This window comes from Lachnellula hyalina (genome assembly GCF_007821495.1).
Source record: "Lachnellula hyalina strain CBS 185.66 chromosome Unknown contig00020, whole genome shotgun sequence".
In the NCBI taxonomy this organism is placed as follows: Eukaryota; Fungi; Ascomycota; class Leotiomycetes; order Helotiales; family Lachnaceae; genus Lachnellula; species Lachnellula hyalina.
Window position 1 is genome coordinate 114,306 of NW_022157134.1, and position 16,545 is coordinate 130,850.

At 47.0% G+C, this 16,545-nt stretch overlaps 6 protein-coding genes across 6 annotated transcripts; 3 read left to right on the plus strand and 3 right to left on the minus strand.

Moving 5' to 3' along the window:
• Window positions 1-420: 420 nt before the first annotated feature.
• On the minus strand, window positions 421-2,370 carry CYP4Z1 (Cytochrome P450; the record flags this gene model as incomplete). Its single annotated transcript, XM_031147866.1, has 4 exons — window positions 421-921; window positions 981-1,534; window positions 1,591-1,720; window positions 1,816-2,370. Coding segments are annotated over 4 exons (1,740 nt in total), but the record flags the coding sequence as incomplete, so codon positions are not given.
• An 877-nt stretch (window positions 2,371-3,247) lies between these two features.
• On the plus strand, window positions 3,248-4,992 carry LHYA1_G002893 (uncharacterized protein; the record flags this gene model as incomplete). Its single annotated transcript, XM_031147867.1, has 2 exons — window positions 3,248-3,834; window positions 4,194-4,992. 2 exons carry the CDS (start codon window positions 3,248-3,250, stop codon window positions 4,990-4,992), a joined length of 1,386 nt encoding a protein of 461 aa, XP_031008038.1.
• A 642-nt stretch (window positions 4,993-5,634) lies between these two features.
• Window positions 5,635-7,002, plus strand: pgxC (putative exopolygalacturonase C; the record flags this gene model as incomplete). The annotated part of the gene is made up of 1 exon (XM_031147868.1): window positions 5,635-7,002. The coding sequence occupies one exon, from the start codon at window positions 5,635-5,637 to the stop codon at window positions 7,000-7,002; it is 1,368 nt and encodes a 455-aa protein (XP_031008041.1).
• A 484-nt stretch (window positions 7,003-7,486) lies between these two features.
• On the plus strand, window positions 7,487-9,139 carry fucP_0 (L-fucose-proton symporter; the record flags this gene model as incomplete). Its single annotated transcript, XM_031147869.1, has 5 exons — window positions 7,487-7,621; window positions 7,669-7,769; window positions 7,823-8,040; window positions 8,090-8,291; window positions 8,347-9,139. The coding sequence occupies 5 exons, from the start codon at window positions 7,487-7,489 to the stop codon at window positions 9,137-9,139; spliced, it is 1,449 nt and encodes a 482-aa protein (XP_031008040.1).
• A 486-nt stretch (window positions 9,140-9,625) lies between these two features.
• Window positions 9,626-10,859, minus strand: TOXD_1 (Protein TOXD; the record flags this gene model as incomplete). Its single annotated transcript, XM_031147870.1, has 4 exons — window positions 9,626-10,066; window positions 10,117-10,201; window positions 10,257-10,512; window positions 10,574-10,859. The coding sequence occupies 4 exons, from the start codon at window positions 10,857-10,859 to the stop codon at window positions 9,626-9,628; spliced, it is 1,068 nt and encodes a 355-aa protein (XP_031008043.1).
• Window positions 10,860-13,687: 2,828 nt separating this feature from the next.
• LHYA1_G002897 (uncharacterized protein) lies at window positions 13,688-15,655 on the minus strand (the record flags this gene model as incomplete). Its single annotated transcript, XM_031147871.1, has 2 exons — window positions 13,688-14,976; window positions 15,025-15,655. 2 exons carry the CDS (start codon window positions 15,653-15,655, stop codon window positions 13,688-13,690), a joined length of 1,920 nt encoding a protein of 639 aa, XP_031008042.1.
• Between the last annotated feature and the right edge of the window lie 890 nt (window positions 15,656-16,545).

Genomic DNA, 16,545 nt, shown 5'->3' on the forward strand with positions numbered 1-16,545 from the left:
AATAATTTGAAGTCATACGGTGGAGGCATTGGTATATGAGGACAAGCTGACAATTGATCAAATGAGCTGATGGCTCACATTCAAACACGGGTCATGATTTCGAGGAAGTGAATAGTTATTGGGGAGGAATCAACACAACTATAATACAGCCAAATTGAATGCGCCGTTGGTATAGATGATTAGTACAAAGTCCAAAAAGCTTTTGAGGTAATATAACCCAGGAAAATCACACAAAATCACACAAATGGGAAGTTCCTTCGCTAGTCATTAATTGGAACACCATTCAAATCAAACCAAACAGTTCTGCAACCCTGATCAAAATGTAACGACCCATTGCCGAGTGAAGAGAAGCAGTTAAGCTAAGTTCTGGCCGTGCATTGATTAGCCCAGATGACCACGATTCGCAGTAGAAACATACTCTTAGCTATCATTCTCCCAACATAACCGAACTTTTTCGGGATGATTCATCTTGAGCGTAGTGGATATATCTGAGTCTTGGACCGCTTGCAAAAGGCGTGCCTTGCTCCCACTTGGGGATTCTCCTGGTTCGGCGATTGGCTTGACTCGGTGATGTTGGAAAAGCAGTGCAAGTGTAGCAACAAATTCGACCTGGGCAAATCTTTTTCCGGGACAGACCCGTGGTCCACTTGACCATGGCATGAAGGAGCTGAGGGGCGGCTGGAGCAATTCTTCGTTGCCTATATTGTTCTCCATTTCATTCTTGAGGATCCACCTCTTGGGTTTCCAATCATATGGTTCTGATCCCCAGTATTTAGATGCATGTATTGCAGTAAAAGTGCCGAAGATTACTGTATGGGGTGGAATCATATGTTGCTTCCCCTGAATAGTAAGGGTTTGATAAGAGTCGTTGACAGCTCTTGGAAAGGCAACAACAGGGCCATAAAGTCGTAGAGTCTCGAACTGTCAGACAATATCAGTCACTAACTACTCAAAATGTTCTCACGGAGACTGTAGCTTACCATGAGTGCAAGGCACCGTTTAAGTCGCGGGAACATCTCCTCATACTTCCAATTTTCTACAACCCCATATTCGCTAGCAATCGCTTGCACCTCTTCTCTTATCCAATCCTGAACCTTGAGATCCGCCGCTAAAAGTGTTATGGCATAGGCAAGAGTATTGGCAGTTGACTCGTGTCCGGCAAAGGCGTAGATGAACAAGTTTCCGTAAACTTCATCGTTAGTCAGAGTTCGCCTTCCTTCGCCTTCTACCTCTCGCAAGTCTGATGCGCGCAAAAGAGCGCTCATAAGATTGTCGTGCTCACTGGACTTCTGTGGGGCCACCCTTTCTTCTTCTACGAATTCGACTAGATATTGTTTGAATTCCGGAATTGCAATTCGGGCGGCGTCGAACCTTTTCGGAAGTATAATTGACATTAGTTTGGAATTAGAAAGTAGTAGAACGCCAATGAACTCCTTTAGCACGGTATGAAGAGCCTCCTTGAAAGACATAGTGTGACCATTGGCAGGGTTTGATACCCCTTTTTCAAAAGGATAGAACCTGCCAAAACCAGCTCCTGTCAGTCAATTAGCAGAAGGTCCATGTGGAAGCAATTGATTCGATATATTTCACCGGTAAGGACATGGAGTGCCAGATTCATCGTGTCTTGGCTTGTTTCCGTAGTTCCAACTTCCCCTGCATGGCTCCACGATCGCAACATCCCCTTTGCTTGCCTCAAAGACTCGATCCAAACCATGTTGCTCTGTGAATGTTTAGTTACGAATGTGTCAGATAATTGGGGGATCAGACACGCTGGTGGCTCGTGTATGAGAAGAAGGCTTATTCAGGGATTCTTACATTCCTCTCATTGAACGGTGGGGTCGTGATTTTCCTATGTCGTTGCCATTCTCTGCCATTCACGCTGTCAAGGTTCTCGCCAAAAACGTCTAAGGCCTGGTAATAAGACGCCGGCTTAGGGAAGTCATTACTGCGGTACAAAAGCTCTTCCACCGAATTCCCATCACAAAGTTGAATCTGCATACCGCCTGGGCTAATAATCACAAATGCGGGACCCAGTTTCTCTAAGACATGCATCTTAGTCTGGAAATACCAGGCGAAACGCCCATAATTCAGGAATTCTCCCAGGTATCCAGGCAGACTACTCGTCAGGGGCCCAACAAGAGGTATTAACAACAGCCAAAATGGGTTGAGAGGTACGGCTGGTGTTATGACGATGGGGAGACCAATCTTCCGCGCTTCAATGTAGTATCGAAAGGTGTTTACCACGGGCCAAGCCAGCGAAGCTATTGCGACAGTGGCGATGACCGCAATAGCTCCCATTGCGAATTTCTCAAGGTTGAAAGCTTTGAGTGCGGTGTGGTCATATATCGTCAAGAATGAGCTTGTTGACCTCTGAAACAAGTAATTCCAAATCTTGTCAAATAAAGTGCTTACAAGACGACTTGAGAAGAGGAAAAGCGAGGTCGGAAGTGAAGCTAGGCAAACACGCATGCACCTGACATGCACTTCTTTCAGTCAGGTCTCCAAACTCCGGTACCCCACTGCAACAAAGACGAACTTGGAAAAGAATAGCAGTATTTAATAAAGTGCCGACCCACTTTTACGGGAATGCCCTCATTTTAAAAGATCAGGCAACTGTTAATGCTAGCCCTTAGTTAAACGAATTATTTATTATTTAGCTTATTTATTATTTATATATATCGATAGTATTATACGATGTTCCTTTTATATCAATAAAGAATCGTGGCTCGACTAACCTCATAATTAAAGATTGTTCTCTAATAAACTTAGGTTCCCAACTATAGAACTCCCGCAGCAACTCCCTGCGATTGGCACGTCTTGCACTCTTTTAGCGAGCGCTTGAAGAAATTTTGTATGGCTAGGGTGTCGAATTCTTTATGCTTTAAATCACATTCTGGAGTGCTCGCACGAGCTATGCAACGTGTTATTAGTGCCACAAATAAGGATCAAAGTGGTTATTTTACATCTTAATTCGAAATTATCTACACGAGTGCATAGTCTACTTTGGTGTCGGATGAATTACTGGCGGATGAATTACTGCACCCCCTAGTGATCTCTACCTCGGGATGACTCATCAATGAGTTGTCTTCCCTGTATATAGATCCCTCCCTTAGCTCCTAGCTTTTTGATCCTTAGAGACAACATAACCAGGAATTACCTTCACCGTACTCTTAAGTGTGTTGTATCCTAATCACGCGTGATCTTACGACTTGAGGTACTGATAGTAACCAACACTTTTTGCCGCAAGATGTCTTCTCTAAATCCCAATCTCTGCACTAAAAATCTTACCATTCGTCCCGCCGTCCTTTCTGATGCTGCCCCCCTCGCAGCCATTTTTGCCAACCCCCTCAACACCCTACATGAACCGCGCAAGCCAAGCAACCCAACGGCAGAAGAATACCAGGGCCGAATCGCTAAATGGGAGGACCTACGCGCTTGTGGGCAAGCCTACTTCCTCGTCATAACTCGACGCCCAACAATAGAGACGGGATCACCACTTGCGGATGGCGTTATCGGCTTCGGCGGCATTAACGCCATCTCTACGGACGCTCAGGGTAAGCGAATTGCGGACCTGGGTGTGCTGATTGACAGCTCCGAGTGGAGGAAGGGGTACGGGCGGGAAGCGTTACAGGCTACGTTAGACTTTGCATTCCGGAAGGTGGAGGGCGTCGGATGCGAGGAGGCGTATTTTGAGACATTAGCGGTGAATACGCCGTTTCAAGGACTAGCTGATCGGATGGGGATAGCGAAGTGGAAGCGGGTGAAGAGTGAGGGAAAGGAGGTTGAATATAGATTCAGCAAAGAGGATTGGGAGGGAATAAAGAATGGAAGTGCGTAAATCGGATCACTGAGATGGAGACTTTGATGAAAGTTGGATCAAAGTCCAGTATCTTCTACTTTCGGTAGTCTTTGGTACGTGTTAGATAAAGCTGATCACAAAGAGGACGATGAATAGCGTCAAAGCTAGCATAGAGGTGATGAGCATGTTATTATGTGTCATCTGGAAGACGAGCTAATTGAGATGAAGAGTTTTATCCCACAGACGGCTTATGTAAGCAGCTAAGTCCAACCTCCAGCAGCACGCCCTCCGGATTACATCCGCGTGATACTATTCAATAAATATAAAAAGCCATTTACATATTAAATATTGCTCCTTGATATATCAACTTTTATACTTTCTATATTTTCTTCAGCAAGGGCTATTTAACCATGGTTTTTAACCCCACCGAGTACAAGCTCCTAAGCTTCGACATCTACGGCACGCTGATCGACTGGGAATCGGGTATCTTCGAATCACTCCTTCCTTTACTTTCAAAACTGCCGCAGAATGATCCGCATCATCCCGATCAGAATGCTTCGGCCGTAAACCGGAGTTTTATTCTCACAGAATTCACAAACTTCGAGTCCGCCATCCAAACCGAGGACCCCACTCTTACATACCCAAAAGTCCTAGCGACCGCCTACGAAAGGATCGCAGCAAAGCTGCAGATCCCATTCAATACAACAGAAGCTAAAGCTTTCGGAGCTACCATTGGAAAATGGCCTGCTTTCCCTGATACCGTTGCTGCTATGCAGGAGTTGGGCCGGCATTACAAGCTAGTTGTGCTGTCCAACGTTGACAATGCATCATTCTCGCGAACCCTTGCTGGCCCTCTCAAAGGTGTCAATTTTGACGGGATCTATACTGCTGAGAACATTGGGTCATATAAGCCTGATCTAAGGAACTTCCAGTATTTGGTTGAGCATGCGAAGAAAGATTTTGGTGTGGAGAAGGATGAGATTCTGAAGGTTGCACAAAGTATTTATCATGATCATCGTCCAGCGAAGACGTTTGGCTTGAGGCCGAGTGTGTGGATTAAGAGATCTGAAGATGATGCTTCGATGGGTGGGAAGTACGAAGAGTTCAAAGACGAAGTGCAGTTAGCTGCTGCTTTTTCAACGTTGGGAGAGTTTGCGGCCGAAGTGAAGAAGGGATTTGGAGAAGTAAAGTGAAGGAGGTCACCGAGGGAAACTAGCATCAAGTTATCCTTACATTCATTTTTTGGAATATTGACGAAGTCATTTAAAATTAAAGCGATTTCTTGACCTGGCTGCAATTCTCGAGTCCTTGGCTGTTTCTCACCCTGAGTTCATGCGTGGTACAATTCTCTAAATCAGATTAGAAATGAAAGTGCAATTTAGGTATTATACGGTCTGCAGTTTTTAAGCTAGATGTTATTGGTGTGAACTCCGTGCTATCGGCAAACTACTTTGTGACGATGAGTATGGGCTCCAAATCCCTAAAACCTATGTCTTTTCCACCAATTACAAGTGCAGGGTCCTACTCGAGCCGAAAATGGTGATTGTCTATGGGGAAAACTATTTTGCGGGGTTAAACTGCGTATTTCCCGACGTTCAGCGATTGGTTCCCCTTTACCCGGCAACTCACTTCACGATATCTCGTCAACACTCTAATGAGGAATACGCTGGTAATAATTCCGGGTCTTCAGAACACTTCTTGATTAAGTTGCCACCATAAAACCTGTGGAAATGAAGTCATCAGCATATATAGCAGGAAAGTTTGGTCGCATCTTGAAGTGCAAACCAATCTAGTACACTTTCCTTCTGCGCTCGGAGTTGATATTGTTCTACACCATGCATCTTTCTCAGGTAGTCTTGCCGGTCCTTTATTTTTGCGCTGCTGTTGTGGATTCCTCCTCATGGAACGGGTCGTATCCACGAAAAACCTGTACCATTGCTTCAAAATATCGCTCTTCGAATGGGACATTGAATGATTCACCTGCTGTGGCTTCCGCCTTTGCAGAATGCTCGCAAGATGCAATCATTGTATTCAGTGAGGGGTTAGACTACAATATCTTGACTCCCATCAGTGCGACCAATCTCAGCAACGTGGAGATCCATTTGCAGGGCAATCTTCATCTCCCCCGAAAGATAACCGCTGTCCAGGCAGCTGTTAATGCCAGCAATGCTCTCACGTATTCTACCGCTCTCTACTGGTTTAAGTTTGCTGGGGCATCCATTGATTTCATCGGAACTAGCAATCTCACAAACGGCTGGATATATTCATATGGCCAGGCTTGGTGGGATGCAAATCCCGTCAATGGAACTGGCATCGCTGCTCGGCCTCATCTAATGAGCTTCAATACTACCCATGGCTCAATCCAACACTTCAAGTCAAAAAAGCCAATTGCCTGGGGTGTGCAACTTATTGGAAATGCTATCACAGTCAGTGATACTGTTGTTGATGCCTTTTCGACAACTGGAAGCTTTCCCTTTAATACGGATGCTTTTGATGTGACCGGCACGAACATCAAGATTCTCGACAGCCTTATTTTCAATGGAGACGACGCCATTGCAGTTCAATCTGGCGCACATGATATTCTCTTCCAAGGTGGAACGATCGGGTACCAAAGCCATGGGATGAGTATCGGCTCTTTGGGACAAAATCAAGGCTCCTTTGCGAACGTCTCCAATATCAAATTCAACAATGTAACAGTCATCAACGCCGTATACGCTGCCCGTTTCAAGTCTTGGATTGGGGGGCAAGGCCTGGCAAAGAATGTCACTTGGTCTAATATCCGGACTCATAATGTTACCTTCCCCATATTTGTCACGCAAACGTATTATAACCAAGGCTCGAATCAAACACAACTCGAAAATGGCGCAACGATTGGGAGACCGAACAACTCTACAGTCCAGATGAGTGACTTCACATGGGAAAATTTTACAGGGTCAATTAACACCTTTCGACCTGGAGATGGATCTTGTGTAACAGATCCCTGCTGGTATGATGCTGGTTTGCCGAACTTGACTCATACGGAAGCTATGATTATGGAGTGCAACACGAATTCATCTTGTCAGAATTTTGCGACAAAAAATATTCATGTGTTTTCGCAACTTGAGAAAGCCGCGACGGTTATTTGTCTAAACGCTACGGCCGAGTTGAATCCAGATCTGGGGTTTGATTGTAGGAATGGAACGTATATTCCATTTTTAAGCTAGCTGGGAAGAACATAGTTGCAGCTTGACATCAAAACCATTGATTATTCAAGCAGCTCTCGAAAACTGAAGGTTCAGTGCCTGTGCCTCAACAAGCTCCTGATCCCCCCCCGCCTCCTTTTTGAATACACGTGAGCGATCATCCTCGCATAGTTGACGTAACTTCACCACCATTCAGCTTCAATTCACGTAGTCTAGAATCAAGCTCTACCCCAGAATATCGATTGTTCGGCTTTGATTGCCGCAGATCTTTCCCTTTCAAAAGTTAGTATGCATGCTCCTAAAGCCCCGCTTGCCAACAACAGCAAGTATTTCAAGTGGTTTACCCCGCAATCTGTACAACCCTGTCCACGAAACTCCTACGGGTAAATGCATTTATTGCATGTTACTACAGTAGCATTTAAATACCGTGTAATCCCCTCCCACCTCGGAAACCGAACTGCAACCTGACTCTTTATGCCCTTTATTTGGAGCTAAATCCGCCAAGATGGCTAAATTCTTCAAGAAACACTCCCTGAAAGTTAGCGACAAGGAGAGGACCCAAGCCGCGCAGCTGACACTAAGAGAATCAATATATCCGTTGTTTCTCGTTACGATCTTATTTTTTCTCTGGGCATGTCTCGTAACTACGATTGTATCGATGAATTTAGCGCTAACTCTTTCATATAGGGATTCTCGTACGGGCTTCTCGATACATTAAACAAACATTTTCAGAACACGCTTCATATTACAAGAGCTAGATCATCAGGTCTTCAAGCTGCTTATTTTGGGTATGTGTGTTGTACCATGTTGTAGACCTAGAAAATAATAAATGATCTTAAAGTGCATATCCCCTCGCATCCCTAGGACACGCGAACTGGATTCTCCGCCACTATGGCTATAAGCCGGTATTCATCTGGGGACTCTGTCTCTACGGAATTGGGGCTCTCGTTGCCTGGCCTTGTATTCTACATCGGTCGTTCGGGGGGTTTTGTGCCGCGATTTTTATCATCGGAAACGGTTTGGGCTCGTTAGAAACGGCCGCGAATCCCTACATCACTGGTACGTTGGGACCTATACTTAAATGAGATATTGGTTGACGAAGATTCAGTTTGTGGTCCACCGAGATATGCGGAGATGCGAATCAATCTCTCACAAGCATTCAACGGAATCGGAACGGTCGTAGCGCCCGTTCTTGGCTCTTATGTCTTCTTCACCAAGACTGCTGATGACCCTGCAGCATTGAAGAATGTCCAATGGGTGTATCTCGCCATTGCTATCTTTGTATTCTTGCTCGCTGGTCTTTTCTATTTGTAAGAAATCCAGTCCTGCTCCTTTTGAAACCGCAACTACTAATTGCTTCTTCAGCTCTCCTATTCCAGAAGTTACGGATGCGGACATGGCCTTCCAAGCTGAAGAAACCCACGCAAATGCTGACAACAAGCCATTCTATAAACAATACCGCCTCTTTCACGCCGCCTTTGCTCAATTCTGCTACACGGGTGCGCAGATAGCGATTGCATCCTATTTCATCAACTACGTGACCGAGACGAGACCCAACACCGACTCGGCACTGGGTGCCAAACTCCTCGCTGGAGCACAAGGTGCTTTTGCTGCGGGTCGCTTCCTTGGCGTTGCTCTCATGAAATACATCCGACCACGCTGGGTCTTCTTGTTCTACCTAACTATGTGCATTATATTCATTGCACCGAGTATCACGCAACGGGACAACACCGGCATGGCAATGCTGTATATCACGCTCTTCTTTGAGAGTATCTGCTTTCCCACCATCGTCGCGCTCGGTATGCGAGGCCTAGGAAAATACACGAAGCGTGGTTCTGGATTCATAGTTGGAGGAGTATCTGGAGGAGCATGTGTTCCTCCGTTGCTTGGTGCAGCAGCCGACCTCAACAACTCTACAGCGACCGCTATGAGCGTGCCACTTGCTTTCTTCGTCGCAGCTTGGAGTTATGCCATCTGCGTTAACTTCGTGCCGGCGTATAGAGACCCAGCCGATAAGTTCGCCACTGCTGAGATTGGACTGGAGAATAGGAACGTTGACGAGGAAAGCAGTGGGAAAGGAGAAGGTGTTTTTGAAAAAGGAGAGGTGGAGACTAGTGAGAATACTACCTCCTCTGAGATCAAGGATACCAAGGTTTAGTGAACCAACACATATCTGGGTAATACTAGCCGTTTGAATGATAGAAACAGTAGAGATATCTTCTCCAGATCATCATATTTGTCCATTATATAAACGAATTCCGTTCACGGTTTTTGATTTACTTGACGTCTATGGGAATTCCCAGCGAACTAGAGTCTTACCACTATTTATCCGACCACCTACGCATAGCTAGTGATCCCTATTCCCACGACTGGTTATGAGGTAAGGCCGGTTCATCGCAGGAAATATCCTGGAGTATTGTGGAAAACTTACTCCCAGAAACTTCAAATATGCAGCAACAATTCCAAACGTTGAAGCAGATGGAAGTGCATACGCATGCACGCCTATGAAGAAACTTTTGAAGATCAAGCTTTCTAAATTACTACATTGGTAAAATCCCCATATTAGGAGTAATCAGATTAGAACCAACCATTTAATATAATTAAACGGTTCTGCATTCAGTAAAAGACCTAGAAACCAAAAAGCTTAATCTTCCTTCCCAATGACATAGACCAGTTTCTCCCCACTAATCTTCTTATTCTTCAGATCCATCATCCCACTCAAAATACCCCCAAGACCACCAGGCCGAACAGCCGCCGGATGTGGTTTGATCTTCCCATCTTCAAGAAGTCCCTCAGAGAGGGCAAGAACCTTCTTGACGAGTTCATAATCTTCGGGAACCACAGGCCATTCTTCGCCCAGAAAGGTATAGGTCTCACCAAGGCCAGTATAACCCAAGAAGAAAACGGCTTTTACATCTTTGCGAGGGGAGTCAACGCCCATCAAATTGCAATATATACCCCCTTTGCTTGAACTCATAGCTTGGGTAGAGACCTCAGCCGTTTCCGAAGTAGCGATTGTGTCTAGAACGAGTTTGAGGGTGTCTGAAGTAAGTTCTCGGATTTGTCTGGTACAACCCGGGTCTCGCTAATGTGCATGTCAGATCAGACTTGCCTGGGGTGAGGACCCAAGCTTACGTAGTCAAACACAGCATCTGCACCAAGTCCGCGGACAAAATCAAAGTTTCGAGGAGAGCAGGTTGTTACGACCTTCAATCCAGACCTTTTCACGGATCAGTATTAGTGTTCCAAGCAGCGGGGTAAAACTTTGTACGTACAGCTTTGCGAACTGAATAGCTATGGATCCAGATGCACTACTGCCTCCATATACGAGTATCCAAGGGCTGCCAGCCACAGTTTCAGGCAGCAATGGCAAGCCAAGGTGTCTATATAATGCAAGTGCAGCGGTCCCCACACCGCATGGTACAGTGGCAACATCGGTAAAACTCAAGCTAGGTGGGATGCGTATAGTGAGATCTCCTTTGGCCGTGATATGTTCCGCGAAAGTGCCGTCCTCGTGATTATCCACATTCGCTAGGCTTGAGGTTAGTATTATCATTCTCATTTTCCCGCTGAATTGATCGCAAGCACTTACTGCCATGAGCAAAGCCCATCACTCGGTCTCCTATCTTTAGATCTTTGCTTACATCCTTTCCAATCGCTTCGACGATCCCAGAATAGTCGCAGCCGATCAAGAGAGGTGGTGAGCCGGGCTTGAGCTCTTGCTCTTCCAGGTCTTGCCAATCGGCTGGGTTGAGCGCTACAGCGATTGTTTTCACCTGAATGAAATCATCTCGGAGTTTGGGATAAGGAAGATTGATGACTGCGGCATCATTTTTTCCCTGCTTCACCAGTCCTCGGTTTTGGTGTTTGGTAGTCATTTTTCAAGCACGAATTAAGTAGGAAACAATGGCAAAAGTAAATTGTCTCTAGTTGAATTTTCAAAAAGCAAGTATATATCACATAGACGTATTTATATATCTCTTACATCAGGCTTTTGAAAATCAATAGCTGATAAATCAGGTAGATGTAATTCCGCACTCGTACTTGGTGGTAAGATGCTTGCCGCTTAACTCAGATAGGGGAGTAAGAGTGGAGTGATTTCGACCAATTACGACAAGCGTGGCCCGCTAATCGCTGTGAGTTACTTCTTTCTGGGAAATAGTGAGTAAGCAGGATCTGCTTACACATTCCTCACCACAGACACCCTGACAACATATTCTATACTCAGTGTCAAAGCCAAGCTTACATCCCTCACCATATCAGCTTTATGGACAATGTAATGTAACGAAGACGGAGGCGGTTAGACCGAGTTACGTAAACCCAGTCATAGTGTTGGAAATGCTGCTATGACGAAGCATAAACGAACCAAGACTTTCACCGGCTGTGCGACCTGTCGTTCGAGGGGAGTAAAGTGTGATGAGGAGAGACCGATCTGCCGGAGGTGCAAAAGTGCATTTCTGCATTGCAAGGGTTATAGCGCTAGGTTGACATGGCCTGGTTGTAAGGTGTCTAAAGGGTTACAACGGGTGTCACTTCTGAATGACTTTTGTCAACCGGTCCAATTAATGACGCGGGACGCCATCTCTTCTGCAATCGATGAATTGGATTTGGCTCCACAAGAATGCAGTTGCATTGCGGGGCCGTTTGGGGTTTTCCCTGTGTTTAACGACACTCCTGCTTTGGTACATGTAGCCGGAGAAGTCGACAACTCTATTAAAACTAAAGGAAGCCGTAGAGACTTAACGAAGTCGTGCACAAAAGCACCGAGCAGGGCCCTTCGTCATCGGAAACCACTTTACCACCATGGATTGCAAGAAACCGGGGTGGATGTGGAGCGAATCGACCGTATTTCTTCGACATCAGAAGATATCAATCTGCGTCTCGAAGCGTCACTTTTCGCCTCTTTCCTAACAAAAAACAAAGAAGATCGGCTGCTGATGCACTTTTGGCTAACGATTCTCAGCCCTCTAATGCTACCAACACCTAGCGCAGACAATCCATTCCTGGCCATCATCACGCCTCTCGCCATGTCCGCCAGCCACAACTCTGAAGACCCGGCCGCCAATTCCCTGCTCCACGCTATATACGCACTCGCAGCCGCAAGTCGCGCGAACCTGCAGCGCGTGGAACAGAGCGGACGGGTCATCGGAGCCAGACATCTACGGCTGAGTATACAATACTTGATGTGTAGCATATCAGGGAATAGCAAAACGAAATCTCCTGAAACTGTCTTGGCTGCGATAGACATTCTGATCATAGCCGGTATTATCAACGGCGAGTCTTCAGATTGGCGTGTGCATTTGCGGGGTGCTTTCGCGTGGATCCAATGCGTGGAGAAGAGCGTGTGGAGAAGAAGTCGGGGTTCTTCTATGATATACCAGATGTTCCTCTGTGTAGAGGCTCTCCGTCCCGCTCACAGGTCATTAGCTCTCGAGCTCGAACCCCTGTCGCTGCTGATCGAAGACTCTCATAAGCTACAGGATGAGATGAGCCGCCCGCGAGATGAGGTATCGAACACTTCGGAAACGGAGGTCTATGAGAACTTGGACTACTGTCTCGATGAAATATTTTGCATCTCGCAACCCATACTCGAGGCAATCATCCAAATAAACAAGTGGGTGTATATCGACCAAAAGCCCCCGACAAGCGTGCTAGACGTCCTCGAGTTAAAAATCATCCGCAGCAATCCGGAGCTCATTCAGGCCGCGTACCCAGCAAATTCCTCTACATTCGAGCAGATGAAGTGGCGCTATGCCTGCTTATGGTACTCTGCAACATACCTGTACTTCAGCCGTGCACTTCAAAAGTTACCCGTACATAAAGTACAGCATCTTGTTCGGCAGAGCGTGGAGCATCTCGATGCAATATCGCTGTTGGAAGTGCAACAGAATGTGTCTGGAATCTTGTGGCCGGCGTTTATTGCAGGTTGTGAGGCAAATGATTCAAATTCAAGGAGAAGGATCGAGGTGTATTTTGATAAAAGGGAAACGCTCGGGATTGGGAATACGGCAGATGCAAGGACAGTGGTGCGGGAGGTGTGGAGGCGGAGGGATGAGTCGGATAGGTCTGTGGACATATCGTGGCATGAAGTCATGGTGGATCTGGGAATCGATATTGCTATAAGCTGAGGTCACTCGTTGGTACCTAGACAGTCATTGTATTTGGGTCTAAAGCGCAAGCGCAAGGAAAATAAATCGCATCGCAGTAGGGACGTCAACCCAGTCGCTACCAACATACCTACTTTGGGTCGCTGCATGCATGCACTTGCAACAGGTTCCCTGCGTCCAGAGAGTAAAGCGCAGACGACCGACCGTTCATTTCAGTATACCTCACTTGCAACCCACCCTAGCCTAGCTAGTAAAGCGAACTACTAGGGAGGATCGCAGGCGGAGTAAGTGGGCATGGAAGTAGAAGTGCAAGTAGAAGTGCAAGGAAGAGATGATTAGCTACAAGGGACACACGTACCGTAATGAGGAAAAGCAAGCAAGCGCCAGAATATGAGAAGAGAGATTATGGAATTCATAGCTTGCATCGGGAATAAACCAACGCCAGGCCAAAGTAGCTGGGTATCCCAACAAGAGAAGACAAGAAGGCAAGACAAGACAAGATAAGACAATGCATCTATCGTATCCAATCCAATACAATACAACAAGACATCCCTATTTCCAATTCAACCCAAAACCTAACCCTGTCATTCATGAACTCTTTACTCTTTAATAGCCTCCTCGGAACCAATATTACCACCAGCGGCAGCAGCTTCATCCTTCTTCCCAAATGCCCAGCCCATCCAACTGGCCCTCTTCGCCTTCTGCTCCTCAATCTCCGCGCTCGTCTTCCGCTCGGTCTGATCCTGTACCAACCTTAGAGGCCTTGGTTTATTCCCGGCAAATGTCGTAGCTTTCTCCGGGATAACGCGTGGAGGACTCAGGCTAGGAGGCGTCGACACTCCGCCCGAATCACCGCTCATGCTGCTCGTCTCGCTCTTCATGCCGGGGAAGTTGCCCGCCGTCGGGACCTGACCCGCACTGGGGACGCGATGCGCAGCATTGGGGTTCCCGCCGGACGCTGGGGGCGCGAAGAAGGATTGCGAGTGTCGCGGTGTTTGGGGGCCGGTGATCGGGGGTGAGTTTTGGCCGCCTTTGTACATTTGGTTCACGACGCTGGCGGCGCCACCAGTGTATTGCTCGCTCATAGGGCGACGATCTGTTTTGCGAGTGCTGGAGGATCGGCCGAGGCCGAAGGGGATGCTGGGCGCGGTGTCGGGGTCACTGACTGCGGAATGCTGGGAGCTTGGTGGTCCCATAATTGTTTGTGATTGCGGGCGTGGTCGCCGGGTTCCCATGGCTACTGACTTTGCTCGCTGGAGGATGGAAGCACCAGATGCTTGTTCTGGAGGTGGGGCAGGAAGCGCCTTTTCGGTATTGGGAGCTCCGGGCTTGAAGTCAGATGATTGATCTAGGATTGCTTCAAAGTCTTGGTGTTGTAGGAGGCGCTCAATGATCTTGTTGATGTAGAGTGTCAAAGCCTTGTTCTGGTCCTTAGCCGACTTCAACTCTCCTTCCAACCGTCTGTAATTGTCGCTTCCCCCATCATCAGCCTCAGATAGCTCATCCGCTAGGCTTGGTGCTGCTGATCTGCCCTCTAGAGCGCTCAGCGCATCTTGATTCGAAGCAGAGCCCATAAAGTCACTCTTTGTGAAATCTCCCGTCAATGTCTTCTCAGATAGTAAAAGTTGATAGCTCTCGTTGTCCTCCATCAGTCTTGCATTTGTCATGCGGGCTTCCAAAAGTAATCTTTCAACTTCTTGCATGCGGCCACCACCCATATTCTCTGATTCAACCAGCTTGATTTGTGCTTCGGCGAGCTCTAGACGGAGAGACTCGATTAGGCGGTCTTTCTGGAGAAGCAACTTTGAGTTATTGCGGGAATCGCTGCGATTGAGGCCAGAAGGAGGAGCGAATTGGCCGTTATCGAGATTTGGGGAGGAATTGTTGGCTATGGGAAATTAGTATAGGCAAGGTACGCATAATGCTTTCTACTCACATCGTCTTGACAACCTCGATTCTTCATCGGTGTTGGATCTCTGGCTCAGGGAATCCTTCAGTCTCTGAATAATGGTTTGCATCTCTTCCTCCCGATTAGACATCTCCTCTCTCTCCTTGGTCATCGAGCCTCTCTCGGCCTCATAGATGCTTTCCATCTCCCGCCTCTGTCTAAGGGCATCACGTTTCTCATTCTCCAGCAGCTCCCATTTCTCATCGTTCTCATGCAAACGATCCTCAAGCTTGCCTTGCTCGCTCTGAGCTTCGTCCAATCTTGACTGGAGAACTTGAGCCTGTTTCTGGAACTGCTCGGATGCAGTCTCGGCCTTGTGCAGTCGTTCCTTGAGGTCGTCTAGCAGAGCAACCGTTTCTGCGCGAGCGTCATCATCTACGTCGGAGGATATGCTGCTCTGACTGAGGTGTGATGTACCTGCACCGGGCCTCTGCATGGCTGCTCGCGCAGAAGCTCCACCTCTGATTGAGCGATTGCGCGCCACTCCGTTGGCAGTTGATGTTGATGGAGCGGGCGAACGAGTACCTGGGCTTCGAACTGGCAGTCCGTTAGGAGGATCGGTGGAAGTCCGGCGACCGCCTGCTGTGCCTACTGGTGGTTTCTTTGTAGTTGTACTCATGGTAGCGATATGGAGAAGGCAGACAGCTGGTGAAGCAAAATGATGCTGTGGTGTTGTTGGATTTGGGTTCGCGCAGCTAAATCCGGAGGTTGATCCTGAGAGGTAATAATAGCAACGGACTGCGCCCTAGTAGAATGGGCTTATGAGATGCAGAAATGTACTGTTACTGTACTAGAAAGATAACAACGAGTGCTGCAAGATGTACAGTGTAGTGTTTATGCGGTTTTTGGTCAGCAGCGAGGTGGTGAATAAAGAATTCTGGTATGCTCGCTCGTTGCTGTTGACATTTGATTGGAGTTGCGCGCTTGACTTCCGCGACTTGTCCTTTGCATTTATCCCTGGTGTGCAGTAGTCCAAATGCGTCTGCATAACCTTAAAGCTTCACATCGGGCCAATATTAATAAATATCACAGCAATTAAGGCAGGGGATTTTTGCATTTGTCCATGATCTCCGGTCTCATGGAAATTGAAACATCTCTTGGCTAGGATAGGCTTGGATTGCTTCTTCACATAATTGGTTGCGGATGTTGCGAAGTCTACTTCGTACCTACCTTACAGCATGTAATTATGGGTCCGTAATCATGAGGAAGGGATCAATTATCCTCTCGATAGTACTATACAATTTATTTATCTTTGAATTGAGAACTCTGGGATTGGTGTTTATGTCTACTCCATTACGGAAACCACTGCAGGTAAAGATGTTGATATAAATAAATACCTAGGTAAGGTTTCCTTGGTGAGCTTCTGCTCAAGAGGAGGTGCAGGTCCAGTTCGCAAAAGCACGTGACCTTTACGCTTGCTAGCTCAAGACTAGCTCCATTCTAGCGCCGCCCGCGCACACTTTATCGCGAACTTTCAACACAAGAAAATCTCCCAACCACAACATCGCC